General features: G+C 42.2%; 1 protein-coding gene and 1 pseudogene across 3 annotated transcripts in view; both read left to right on the top strand.

The window, feature by feature from the left end:
• The window catches only part of Gkap1 (G kinase anchoring protein 1), a 36630-nt gene that overhangs the window by 2299 nt on the left and 19691 nt on the right, over positions 1-14640 (top strand). For 2 of the 3 annotated variants that reach the window (XM_031358574.1, XM_031358573.1), the window contains exons 2-5: positions 2819-3076; positions 3531-3674; positions 7787-7864; positions 13411-13534. In XM_031358574.1, the coding sequence (XP_031214434.1) occupies positions 2861-3076; positions 3531-3674; positions 7787-7864; positions 13411-13534 (562 nt within the window). In that variant the 5' untranslated portion in view covers positions 2819-2860. The remainder of the gene's footprint in view (positions 1-2818; positions 3077-3530; positions 3675-7786; positions 7865-13410; positions 13535-14640) is intronic. The other variant, XM_031358575.1, reaches the window with a different exon arrangement.
• LOC116081857 lies at positions 11255-12874 on the top strand (annotated as a pseudogene).

Here is a 14640-nt window from a genome sequence, read left to right as displayed (position 1 = left end):
TTTTAAAACTCAGCACTTTGACACAAAATCCAAAGCTTCCTATGAAAATAAGATTCCTAGAAAAAAAATGAGTTGTGTGAATACTTGATTGTGAAAGCACTGTTCCAGCTGATTGTGTGTGCTCTGCACCCTCAGTGTTCCAGTTCAGAGTGCGGATTCCAGTGCACACTTAGGTGTAGCACTGTGTGCTTGGAGAATGTAATTAGGCCCCAACCAGTAAGCTTGAGATCATTATTAACTTATTTAATGTTATTTCTTTATTTTTTGCTGAGACAGTTTTCTACTGTGTAGCCCAGGCTAGCCTTGAACCTATGACCTTCCTGCCTTAGCCCTTCCAGTGCTGAGACTGCAGATGTGCCCATTACAACTGGCTGATAAATTTATCTGTGCCAAGTCCTTGATTTTTTTTTCTTTTTTTGGAACACAAAGGAGACCTGTGTTGTTCAGCATTTTTAAAATCGGAACAGTAGGGAGCTAGATACAGTGACAGCTATTGAAAGAAGTCCATTGAAGAACAGAAGTAAATGTAAATGTAGGAATATTAAAGAAAGACAGTGGTTAATGAGAAGGCAGATCAGAATTGACTTGCAGTGGGGCTAAATCTGAAGAACGGAGTTTTAAGTGGAGGAGACAGACATTCCAGACTCCAGGAACAAGTTAGCACTCTGAGCCGTCTGTTTTCTCACAGAACAAGGAAAGTGTGAGGAATCACTGTACAATGGAAATGAATTATTTTTTAGTATAAATGTAGCCGAGAATTAATCCAGCAGCTGTATTTCTTTGCTTTATGCCAGTCCCCAGTAACCACACAGAGTAACAATATTTATTTAAAACTGTACCTCAATAGCTGAGCAGTCAAATGATCAACCTTTATCTCTGTGCTAATCTGGCTACCTCCCAACCCATCCCATGATACTTGCATATTATTATTGATCTGGCTCTTTGGGCTTCAGGGATGTTGCCATGATCTCTCTCCAGACCTCTTCCTTATGGCTTCAAACCCTCCATCCTCCTTGGGCTGATCTGAATCTGTTTCTCCCCTTTCTCCTTCCTCTGGTTGGTAGACTTCCTGCCCTATTATCTCCTCTGTCCAGCCATTGGATGACCAACATGTATTGACAATGGTAAAAGCTGTTTACACAAACTTGAGACAGGAATTCTTGGTATAAGCATTTCAATGCCATATCCGTATTGAAACAATACATGAGGGCAAAGACAGGGTTTCTCTGTGTAGCCCTGGCTGTCCTGGAACTCACTCTGTAGACCAGGCTGGCCTTGAACTCAGAGATTCAATTGCCTCTGCCTCCAAGGACTAAGATTAAAGACGTTCACCACCACCACTACCATCTGGCATGAATCCTGGTCTTAAAAAAAGAACAGGGACCACATGAATCCTGTTATTTTAGCTTTGGAAGACTGAGTAGAATAATGTTTTGCCTCTGATATATTTACTATATTAAATATTTAACATACTGACAGTAATTTATTATATTGTACTATCGTGGCCCTTTTTTGCACACATGAGTGCGTGCGCACACACACACACACACACACACACACACACGTTAACTCTGAGGAAAAGGAGTCATCACTGCTCATGAATACTCACTCCCTTATACTCTTTGTTCGCCCTTTGAAAGAGCTTCCACATTGTGAGCTGCTGAGGTGGTACAACCTTCTTAGCCAGTGTGCTTTATCTTATAGATTATTGAGTTCTTTTCTCAGTTGAAAGATTTATTCTTTTTCCTTGTGGTTTGCCTTTTGTAATTTCACTCATTGTGGAAAAACTTGTGTGTGTCCGGTGTGTCAGTCAGTTAGTCCCTGCTGTAGTTGTGGGTCTTGGGGAAAGCCAGGCCTCTGCTGCAGTTACACCAGTGTGCTCGCCAGGCCTCTTGATGGGCTTTGCTGACTCTAGTCCTACTGACTGCCTACAAGCTCTTTGTCTTTCATTTTAAAGATTAATGCCTTAGTTTCTAGATGGGGCAAATGTTGGTTTGAATTTCAGAACATATTTTACAGTGGAGTCATTGTGCTTAGTCACATTTTAAATAGTTGCGCCACAATCCTAAGTCCTCAAGTGGTGTTTTAGAATAGATATTTATGACCATTTAACTCACACAAGGCATTACAGTCAAGTAATAGCAGTAACTACCGACATTTGAGAGTGTATGCTGCTACCATGTAGTTTAAACATACTGACTACTGAGAGCCTTGCCAGAGCTAAGAGCAACACTGACCAAGTGGTTGGCATACCTTTTCAATAAAACATCAGTAGTCTATACCTGCTGGGGCCAGTGAGTGACCTTGCCAGCCATAGGCTTTTGACAATGTCGACAGTAACAGGCATGAATTTCATTTGAGGGAATTTAAGTCCTTTCTGTTTTTTTTTAAAAGTTAATTGTAAGAATCAGTCTTTAAAATCAAATTTGGCATTTTGATATAAGAGTGTTCTTTTCTGTCTTGTTTTCTTGAAGTTGGGGGTGACCGTGTTAAGGACTTTTAAAACCAGATGTAGGAATGAGCTTTGTACATTGATTATAGTCCTGTATTGTTACCTGTGAAATAGATAAAACCTACATATTCTTTTGAATAACTTTATGTTTAGTTTAGTTTTTTAAATGTTAATACCAATGGGATTGTGGGTACAAATCCAAATACTACCAAATCTGATGTCAGGAGAAATGTATTTTATATGAATGGCTGTTGTAGAAACTAGAATAATTTTCTTCAGTGTGTTTTCTCCTCTTTCTTCTCCTCCTCTTCTTTCTCTCCTCCTTCTCCCTCCTCCTCTCCCTCCTCCCCTCCCCTCTGCCTACAGGAGTTACTATTGACTAAGCGTTTAAACCCCCAGTCCTGAGCCATGGCCTCGGCAGTCCTCAGCTCTGTGCTCACAACTGCCTCTCGCTTTGCCCTGCTACAAGTGGATAGTGGCAGTGGCTCTGATTCTGAGCCTGGAAAAGGCAAAGGCCGGAGTAATGGCAAGTCTCAAACTTTGGGAAACAAATCAACCTCAAATGAGAAAAAACGGGAGAAGAGAAGAAAAAAGAAGGAGCAGCAGCAGAGTGAAGCAAATGAGGTAGCCATGGCCGTTCTCTGTCCTGGGGCTGAGAGCACACGCATCAGCCACACTGTGCAGGTGCTGTGCCCGTCACAGGACACAGCTTCCTGGTGAACATCCACCTACCTGAACTCACACGCAGCCAACACTCACAGACATTTTTCCTGACTAGAGCAGCTTGTGTGTTCATGCTATAAAATAAAGACAGAGAAGTCTTAAAAGGGGGCAGCCCGTGCCCGTAGCCCCAGCTTCTCAGGAGACTAAGCTGACAGGGTTACTTGAACAAGCCCAGACAGGATAGTGAGACTTTGTGTGGTAAACAAATTAATAAATTTAAAAGTAAAGATAAAATCCACAGGTAACTTTCAGTTGTGTACGTTAATATAAGGAGTATTTAAACTAGAAATATTTTAAAATTAAAATCACTAGTATTGATGTGCTGAATTTAATATATTTTGTGCTTATTTCTTAGCTCAGGAATCTTGCTTTCAAGAAAATTCCCCAGAAATCCTCCCATTCCGTTTGCAATGTTCAACATGAGCTTTCATTGCCAAACCCAGCACAGAAGGAATCACGGGAAGAAAACTGGCAAGAATGGAGACAGAGAGATGAACAGGTACAGCTGAGTCCATAAATCTCCCTTGCTGTTTCTCGACTTGATGGAATGTTAAGATGGCAGCACAGTTGAGCACTTGTGCCATAGTGCTGGGTTGTTCCTGTGCGCAGTTTTGATGAAGCTTGCGGCCTGTGTGTGTATTATGTATGTTAGATTGCTCAGTGCAAAGCAGTTGAAGGTTTTCTTTGTGGGTTCTGGAAATCAAACCTAAGGCCTTTGGCGCACGAGGCATGTGCTCTTACTCTGACCTACAGCCTTAACCCTGGCTGGTTGTTTTTAGTTCATCTGCTGTTTGTAAATGAAAGAGTGTTAGGAATGTATAGAGAAATAACTTAGTTCAACTTTCGAAGGGCTAGAAAGAGTGGTTAAAAAACACTTGTTCAGCCTGGCAGTGGTGGCACACGCCTTTAATCCCAGCACTTGGGAGGCAGAGGCAGGTGGATCTCTGAGTTCGAGGCCAGCCTGGTCTACAGAGTGAATTCCAGGACGGCCAGGGCTACACAGAGAAACCCTGTCTTGAAAAAATAAAAAACAAAAAACTTAGAGATCCACCTGCCTCTGCCTCCCAAGTGCTGGGATTAAAGGCGTGCACCACCACTGCCTGACTTCAAAATTTTTTAAAATTCAGGTTTATAGGGCAACAAATCTCCTATTAAAAATATCTAGTAACGGGCTGGTAAGATGGCTTATCTGGTAAGAGCACTGTTTGCTCTTCAGGTCCTGAGTTCAAATCCTAGCAACCACATGGTGGTTCACAACCATCCATAATAAGATCTGACACCCTCTTCTGGCGTGCGTCTGAAGTCAGCTGCAGTGTATTTATGTATAATAATAAATAAATCTTTGGGCCATTGCAAGCAGGGACTGAATGAGTGAAGTTGACCTGAGAGAGCAGGGTTGACTGGGGCAATCAGAGGTCCTAAAAATTCAATTCCCAACAACTACATGAAGGCTCACTACCATCTGTACAGCTACAGTATACTCACATACATAAAATAAATAAATAAATCTTTAAAACAATCTAGTAACAGTTGTGATTTAACAGAGACTTCGGGGTGAAACTTGCTTTGTAAGTGTGTGAACCTGCTGATGGCATGTTGCTTCTGTTGGCCTTTTATATGGTATCTTATTCTATGTCTCTGAAGTGCTCATTAAGAGAGTACACATGAAGGAAAGAAGGCACAGAACATGTGTGAGAATGTGAGTCTGTACGTGTGTGTACACATACGTTCATAGGAAATGGACATTGTTTATTTGCATATTCATTAAATTGTAATTTGACCCACAGGAAAATAGGCATTATTTTCAGACAGATATTTGATCCATTTAGTGGATTTCCCTATCATTCTTGTGTTACCATTTTAAAAGAAGTAGACAAAAGCTGGGTAGGTGGTGCACATACGTCATCCAAACATCTAACCACACAGGGAACTGAGGCAAGAAGCGCTTGAGTTCCAGTCCAGCCTGGGAAATGGCACGATCCTGTCTCTAAAACAAAGTCCCATAGGCAGACAGCGCTTGAGTACACTTTTCATGTAAACTGTGTTCAGTGCTTTCTCTCTAGGCTCGCACACTGAGACTCAGTGTTGTGAGTACCAGTCACTACTCATGAGCCACACAGTAATGCTGCTGACATTTCCCCATAGTGACATGCTGCTAGGCAGTAACAGGATTCACCATTGTCATCGTCAGAGAGAATTTCTCCCAATAGCCAAAGGGAAACTGATGTAGGAAAATGACTCAGATTTACACCAAAAGCAGTGTGTGACCTTGAACACAGTGTCTGATACCTTTCTTCCATATTTGCTGTCACAGTGATCAAGTGGCTCTGAAAAGAATACAGATCACATAGTTCAGGGCCTTGAGGAATTTGTACTGCATGTGTTGTTGAATCATGTAGACAGACCTAGAGAACCTTAGAACTTGTGCTTACAAAAACAGCCAAGTCAAAAAAAAAAAAAAAAGCTGTGCGGTGTTGGCGCACGCCTTTGATCCTAGCACTTGGGAGGCAGAGGCAGGCAGATTTCTGAGTTCGAGGCCAGCCTGGTCTACAGAGTGAGTTCCAGGACAGCCAGGGCTACACAGAGAAACCCTGTCTTGAAAAAAAAAAATCTAATTCTGTGAGTTACTGGAAAATCATAGTATCTTGCAAGGCCTCTTAATCTGTCCTGCTGTCTGACTCATTGAGACCTCAGCCCAAATATATGTATACTATATTAGAAATAACCACAGTCTCTTCCCACAATTAAATGTTAAAAATAGGGTTACAGTGGCAATTTTTTTAAGATTTAATTTTTAATTAAAATTAAAAATATTTTTTATTTATTTTATGTATATGAGTACACACTGTAGATAGCTGTACAGATAGTTGTGAGCCTTCATCTGGTTGTTGGGAATTGACTTTAGGACCTCTGCTTGCTCTGGTTGGCCCCGCTCACTCCGGCCCAAAGATTTATTTATTATTATAAATAAGTGCACTGTAGCTGTCTTTAGACAGCACCAGAAGAGGGCGTCAGATCTCATTACAGATGGTTGTGAGCCACCATGTGGTTGCTGGGATTTGAACTCAGGACCTTCAGAAGAGCAGTCGGTGCACTTACCCGCCGAGCATCTCACCAGCCCTACAGTGGCAAATTAAACAGCTTTGTTCAGAATAAATTTACATTTGTTACTTTTTTAAAGATCATCATCATATTTTAACCTATGCACAAACATTTTGTACTTAGTTTAGATATAGAAATTGATTTTTTTTTTTTTTTTTTGGTTTTTGGAGACAGGGTTTCTCTGTGTAGCCCTGGCTGTCCTGGAACTCACTCTATAGACCAGGCTGGCCTGGAACTCAGAGATCAGCCTGCCTCTGCCTCCCAAGCGCTGGGAGAAATTGATTTATACTTTCTTTTTTAATGTGGCAAATGTACATAAATCTTACTTTTAGTTTATTATTTTTTATTATCCATATAATGATTTGAGGGTTAAAATATTTAAGGGGGTTTAGCCTACATGTACATAAGTGTATCACATGTGTACCTAGTGCTTACGGAAGCCAAAGAGGGTATTGGATCCTGTGGAACTGGAATGAGCCACCATATGTGTACTGGAAATGGGTCCTCTGCAAGAGCAGCCAGTGCTCATAAGCACTGAGCCACCTCACCAGGCTCCTACGAGGAAACTGTAAAGTGCTGTTTCCTGCTAGTACCTAACTGGCAGTGCAGCACTCCTCAGTCCCCTGGCTTATTGTGTAGATTAAAGTTTACCCTGCCTTCCTTAGATTCTTGCACGCAGCTTCCTTTACCAGTTTAATTCTCATTGAATTTCAGTTAGTGTTTTTCTGTGTAAAGCTAACTTGTTTTACTGGTTTTTTGTCTTGGCAAAGGATTAAATGAGATGCTTTTTAAGGGGTGACTCCACTTAGAATGTTTAGTTTGTAGAGTTTGATGTTAACTACCCATTCTTTTTGACATTGGTTTCTATCTTAGTCTAAATATTTTTAAACACTAAACAACATAACCGTTCTTAATAACTTGGACAACAATTTACTGAGGAGTAATTAAAACCTGAAAACTGAGGCCATAGGAAAGATGGAAACTAGCAAGTAGTTCTGGGACACTCCAAGGTCAGAGCTAGTAGGTGCCACGTGTAGGGGCGACTGTCAGGTGGTATTCTTCCTTGATATATCTGAAGGTAGTGTGTAGAAGAGTGGGAAAGACCTGGCTCACGTTCCCAGCCTGTTGCTGGTCGCTCAGCTTGGCTGTTCGTATGGCAGTGTGTTAGAATGGCTGGGATGCTTGGCTGTCCTGTTGAATCATGGACATCAGAATAGTTTATTCACAGTAATAAGGGATTTTAGAGAGAAAAATGTAAGATGTCTGTAGTATATGTAGACATGTATATGTACTCAAATTAACAATGAATGAGGAAGTAGAAATTTCAAAAGCAGGAGTTTTTATACAGAACAAGATTCCTAGGATAGCATGGTTAAATAACTGGGGTTAACTGATAAATGCTCATTTAAAGTGCATTCATTCTCTTTTGCTGTCTGTATTATCGTATATCATGGTTATTTTGAGAGTGTGCTATGCATCCGGATGTTTACTGTGGAACATTTTTTTTAGCTGACCTCTGAAATGTTCGAAGCCGATCTTGAAAAGGCATTGCTGCTCAGTAAGCTGGAGTATGAAGAGCACAAACAGGTACTGACGCAATGGCTGCTGCTCACACGCTCATCAGCTCAAGGATTGACGATGTCTGCGTGCTCAGAGGTCGGGCCGGCCTGCCTGAACTCACAGAAAGTTTCTTCTTTAGGGCTGGGGTGTAACTTAGTGTTAGGCCCTGTATTTATCCCCTAAAACTACAAAAAATAAAATAAAATAAGTTTGCCCCCAAAATCCAAGGCAGAATCCACAACAGGGTCCGCGATGGGGTCCATAACAGGATCCACGACAGGGTCCGTGACAGGATCCGTGACAGGATCCACGACAGGGTCCGCGACAGGGTCCGTGACAGGATCCACGACAGGGTCCGTGACAGGGTCCGTGACAGGGTCCGTGACAGGGTCTGTGACAGGGTCCGTAACTGGGTCTACAGCAGAGTCCTTCCCTCCTCAGATTTGCGGGAACAGAAACAAGGGAACCATGCTTTGTCTGGTGACTTTGAAAGTTGAGTTTCTCCAACCAAGATGAAACAAACAAAAGAATGAAATGAAGGCCACATGATTTACCTTCATTGTAAATGAACATAGACTATAAGTACATTTAGGAGCTTTGAAGTTCAGTGGTCAGGTGTATGCTTAGCATATGTAAGACCCTGGTTCAGCCGTTAGCTCTGCTCCCTCCCCAAAAGTAGATTCAACAATTTAAGTCAATATAAGTGCTTGTCTCAGTCAGGGTTTCTACTCCTGCACAAAACATCATGACCAAGAAGCAAGGTGGGGAGGAAAGGGTTTATTCAGCTTACTTCCACATTGCTGTTGATCACCAGAGGAAGTCAGGACTGGAACTCAAGCAGGTCAGGAAGCAGGAGCTGATGCAGAGGCCATGGAGGGATGTTCCTTACTGGCTTGCTTCTCCTGGCTTGCTCATCCTGCTCTCTTATAGAACCTAAGACTTCCTCCAGGGATGGCACCACCCAAAAGGGGCCCTACCCCCTTGATCACTAATTGAGAAAATGCCCCACAGCTGGACCCCATGGAGGCATTTCCCCAACTGAAGCTCCCTTCTCTGTGATAACTCCAGCCTATGTCGAGATGACACAAAACCAGCCAGTACAGTGCTCAGCATACAGGAATCCATTAAAAGGCTCACTGCCAAGGAGGTACAGCAGTCCAGGACATAGAGGTCACTTCTTAGACTATGTTTTTAAGCTTGGCAGATATTGTGAGCACTGATTTTAGGAATCATGCAGCTCTGACTAGCAGGCTATTAAGTGAAAAGTAGTATTGGTTTTCAGTTCCTGTATCTAAATTGTGTGAGATTTGACTTATGCAACATTATACTTGTTAACATTTACTAAGATTTTGTTGTTGTTCCCTAGATTCATTCAAGTTGATCAAGAGTATCCCCCTCTCATGATTGAAGGCTTTTTGACCATTATACAGTCACTAGTATGTCTGTCCCAGGAGAAAGAAAGAAAGAGAAATTAAAGCACACTGCAAATTATTTTGCTACAAAATGATTGCCAGTCAGGTGGTCTACTGTATCCTGTCCAATCAAGTGGTCTGTTGTATCCTGTCCAGTCAGGTGGCCAACTGTATCCTGTCCAGTCAGGTGGCCTACTGTATCCTGTCCAGTCAGGTGGTCTGTTGTATCCTGTCCAGTCAGGTGGCCTACTGTATCCTGTCGAGTCAGGTGGTCTGTTGTATCCTGTCCAGTCAGGTGGTCTGTTGTATCCTGTCCAGTCAGGTGGCCTACTGTATCCTGTCCAGTCAGGTGGCCTACTGTATCCTGTCCAGTCAGGTGGTCTACTGTATCCTGTCCAGTCAGGTGGTCTACTGTATCCTGTCCAGTCAGGTGGTCTGTTGTATCCTGTCCAGTCAGGTGGTCTGTTGTATCCTGTCCAGTCAGGTGGCCTACTGTATCACATGTGCTTTGTTTTCCATGTCCTTATTCACTGTATGCTGAGTAACCAAAGTGATTATGACCAAAATCAAGGCTGGAGAGATGGCTCAGTGCTTAAAGAGCACTGGCTACTTACTCTTCCAGATGACCCAAGTTCAGTTCTTAGCATCTGTATGGCAACTTACAACCATCTGCAATTCCAGGCCCTCTTCTGGTCTCTAGAGGCACTACATACACACAGTGTGCAGACATACGTGCAGACAGAACACTCATATGCAGAAAAATAATTTCTTTTTAAAAAGAAGCGGGGGAGAATGATTATAACCTAAATGGTTAGGTGTCCACTGAGATAAAAATCAAACTGTTATAAAAGTGAATACAACTGGGCAGTGGTGGCGCACGCCTTTAATCCCAGCACTTGGGAGGCAGAGGCAGGCAGATTTCTGAGTCCAAGGCCAGCCTGGTCTACGGAGTGAGTTCCAGGACAGCCTGGGCTACACAGAGAAACCCTGTCTGGAAAAACCAAAAGTGAATACAATGCTTACCGTGATTCAGCCATTTAAATGTCTTGGAGGTGGTGCTTGGCAAGCTGCTCCTTTCTTTCTGAATTCGTGCATGTGATTTTAATTTTAACAAGTAGCTGTTGTAGGATGTATGTCATTGTCTGAACCTGAAACAATTAGGTGTTTTAGGAGTGGAACAAATGGTGTTGATAAAATGTCATGTTCCCAGCCAGTTTTCTTGCTCAATTCATAGGCCTAGTACTCCAAACCATTGACTTTTCTCAGACAGTAATGACTCTAAGAGAATGGAAGTGCTGCTTTTGTATGTGAAGGCTAGTTTTATATAATTATGTTAATGTTAAGTTCATGGAGTTTACAAGTCAGTATTTCTATCAAATAACTGTAACGGTTTACATTTTTGTATGTGTGCGCTCATATACAAGTGTGCAGGAGGGCCTGAAATCAGCATCAGTCTCTGTCCATCTTCTTTTTGAGACGGGATCTCAGATAAAGCTGGAGCTCACAGACTCAACTAGACTGGCTGGCCACCAAGCTCTAGGCATCCTCCTTTCCATCTCCCCAGCTCTGGGGTCACAGGCCTCGCTACTACACCAGTTTTTATTTTTACATGAGACTAAGGATTGAACTCTGGTCCTCATATTTGTAAAAATAAATACTATACTAACTGGTCCATCTCTCTTCTTCCCTCCCATGATTATTCTAGCCTGTGAATTTATGTAACAAATAATGCAAGTATGGGCCATTCACTGGCTTACACCTATAATCCCAGCACTGCTGAGGCAAAGGCAGGAGAATTGCTACAGCTTTAGGTGAGTGGCTTGGGCAACCTAGTGTGTCCTAGGCCAGCTTGGGCTACAGAGTAAACTCCTGTCTCAAAAACAGAAAAAAGGGGAAAAAATCAGAAATGTTGTTTTCTGTCTTTTTTTTTTTTCAAGACAGGGTTTCTCTGTGTAGCCCTGGCTGTCCTAGAACTCACTCTGTAGACCAGGCTGGCCTTGAACTCAGAAATCCGCCTGCCTCTGCCTCTAAGTGTTGGGATTAAAGGTATGTGCCACCATCACCAGCTGGTTCGAAAACTTGGTCGGGGCAAGTATAGTGAAGTATTTGAGGGCATTAACATCACCAAAAATGAGAGGGTGGTTGTAAAAATTCTCAAGCCAGTGAAGAAAAAGAAGATAAAACGAGAGGTTAAGATTCTGGAGAACCTTCGTGGTGGAACAAATATCATTAAGCTGAGTCACACTGTAAAGGAACCTGTGCAACTCTACCAGATCCTGACCGACTTTGATATTCGGTTTAATATGTATGAACTACTTAAAGCTCTGGATTACTGCCACAGCAAGGGAATCATGCACAGGGATGTGAAACCTCACAATGTCATGATAGATCACCAACAAAAAAAAGCTCCGACTGATTGATTGGGGTCTAGCAGAGTTCTGTCATCCTGCTCAGGAGTACAATGTTCGAGTGGCCTCGAGGTACTTCAAGGGACCAGAGCTCCTTGTGGACGATCAGATGTATGATTACAGCTTGGATATGTGGAGCTTGGGCTGTATGTTAGCGAGCATGATATTCCGAAAGGAGCCATTCTTCCATGGGCAGGACAACTATGACCAGCTTGTTCGAATTGCCAAGGTTCTGGGGACAGATGAGCTATATGGGTACCTGAAGAAGTACCACATAGACCTAGACCCACACTTCAGTGACATCCTGGGACAACATTCACGGAAGCGCTGGGAAAACTTTATCCATAGTGAGAACAGACATCTTGTCAGCCCCGAGGCCCTAGATCTTCTTGACAAGCTCCTGCAGTACGACCATCAACAGAGACTGACAGCCAAGGAGGCCATGGAGCACCCATACTTCTACCCAGTGGTGAAGGAGCAGTCCCAGCCTTGTGCTGGGAACACCGTGCTTTCCAGTGGTCTCACCACAGCAAGATGAAGCCTGGGGAATCGATAGTCTGTTGCGGTTCCTCCCACTTTTCCATAAGCAGAACAAGAACCAAATCAAAACGTCTTAACGCACGTAGTGAGATCACGTCCCGAGAGCAGACACAAGATGGTGGCAGGCTTGGTGAACAGGAACTAGACCACCTGGTAAATCAGGCCTCACTTCTGAACGTAAAAGGTTCACATGCCTTTGGCTTCCTGTTGACTTCCTCCTGACCCAGAAAGCATGGGAAATGTGAAGGGTATGCAGAAATGGTTGTTGGTTACTGTTGCTCCCCGTGCCCTTGACCCATCCCATGGCTGCCTGTTGCTCCAGCAAACCCCAAGGACTAGCTGACTACAGACTCCACAGATGGGGTGGGAGCAGTGTATGGCATGATGGGCAGTTACATATTATTTTAAAAGTATATATATTCTTGAATAAAACGTTTTAAAAGAAAAAAAAGAGTATTAGAGATGTGTGAAGAAAACCATACAACAGTGTTGTGGAGTCAGGGGCTGCCCTTGTGTTCCCAGTGTTCCCAGCACTCGCAGGCAGCTCACAACTACTTGTAACTCTAGTGCCAAGGACCATGTCATCTCCTGACTTACTTGGGCCCAGACATACATTAAGGCAAAACACCTATATACAGAAAATAAAAACATTTTTTAAAAAACAAGTTTATTGCTGGACGGTGGTAGTGCACGCCTTTAATCCCAGCGCTTCGGAGGCAGAGGGAGGTGGATTTCTGAGTTCAAGGCCAGCCTGGTCTACAGAATGAATTCCAGGACAGCCAGGGCTACACAGAGAAACCCTGTCTCAAAAAACAAAGACAAAAAAAAAAAGTTTATTTTATAAAAACAAGAGTTTATTTTTTTAAAAAAATATAGTTTTAAGAAAAAAAATTGATCTTAATTGTAGTGGTAGAAAACAACAGAATCTCCATTTCAGGGGTATGAGATTGGAAATTAGAGATTATTCTCTTAAATTTGCTCCTGAAGGAAAGAATAAGAGGTTGGCAGTGGTAGGATTTATAAACCAATCTATGTTTTTAACCTTAATGTTTCCAATTGAGTGGATAAACAATAACATAGTAGGAATTTTCATACAGTTTGGCTGGCCTAAGCTTTTTGTTTTTTATTTGCCTTTACTCTTTCAGAAACATATTGAAGAATTAATGTTATGCTTTATAAACCAAACTTAATCGCTGTTGGTAATTCTTTCTAGGATTATGAAAATGCTGAAAATGCTTCAACTCAGGCAAAAGTTATAAATAAAAAAGATAAAAGAAAGAACCACCAGGGAAAGGACAAACCTGTCACAGTGTCACTCAAAGACTTTCAGAGTGAAGGTAACGTATGTGCACCCCTGCCAAGCCAGAGCCACTTCTGCCTGTTGGCTTTGTGTTTTTCTTGAATATGGACTCTTGTAACTCAGGCTGACTTCAAACTCACTGTGTAGTCAAGGGTCTTCCTGCCTCTGCCTTGAGGTCACAGGCGTATCTCATGTCTAGTTTGTGTGGTGCTGACATCAGAACCAAAAATTTGCTTATGCTGGCCCAGAAATAACTATTTGAGGGCTTAAATTTTAAATCCGTCAGTAGGACTCTGTAAAACTTAGTAAGAATTTACCTTGTAGTTCTGGATTTGTCCTTTTTCTAAAACTAACTAAAAGTAAAACTTGACAGTTTTACTTTTGAGAAAATTAAATATAATAGTTGGAGTTGTGGTGGTACACGCCTGTAATCCCAGAACGTGGGGTGCTAAGGCAGCCAGTTCATTAGCCAGGCCAGTCTGGGCTGCATTGCAAGATGTTCTTTATATCAAAACAAGTGGAAACACACCGTCTTAACACTTGCTTGAGCTTGTAATGGACCTAGAATAACTCCTAAGGGTTTATTGGTTCCTGGCTACCTATCAAAATATAATTTAGAAATGAAACTTTTTCATTCTAAAAACATAAATTTTAGAATGAGATTGTTGTAGTCATTGACAAATGGCAAAGATAGGAATCATAGTGGCCAATAAACTCTTAAAGATGGACCTTTCAAAGCTGCTTGTAATAGGGGAACTATACAGCAGCCACTATTGATGGGTCATAATTAACAACCTACAAATACAACTTCTTAGTAGCATTAGGCACATTTCAGGCACATTCAGCAGCTACATGTGACTGGGATCTTTCATATTCTCCTGTCTGCTGGAACCATGGGGAATTACTAACCATTGCTCTGTCTGTACTAGTTAGAGCCATTGCTAACAGAGTAGAGGAAGCATCTGGCTTGTAGGCACTGTGCCTTAGTAGTAGACGTTGGGCATTATTCTCTAAGGATAAATGCTGTCAGGGCTGGAGAGATGGCTCAGAGGTTAAGAGGACTGACTGCTCTTCCAGAATGCTGTATACATAATAAATAAACCTTTAAAAAAAAAAAACTGCTTAAAAGGATAAATGCTGTCC

Source organism: Mastomys coucha, unplaced genomic scaffold, assembly GCF_008632895.1.
Source record: "Mastomys coucha isolate ucsf_1 unplaced genomic scaffold, UCSF_Mcou_1 pScaffold7, whole genome shotgun sequence".
NCBI classification, from domain to species: domain Eukaryota; kingdom Metazoa; phylum Chordata; class Mammalia; order Rodentia; family Muridae; genus Mastomys; species Mastomys coucha.
The sequence above is the reverse complement of the archived record's forward strand: the minus strand, read 5'-3'. Positions and strand labels throughout refer to the sequence as shown.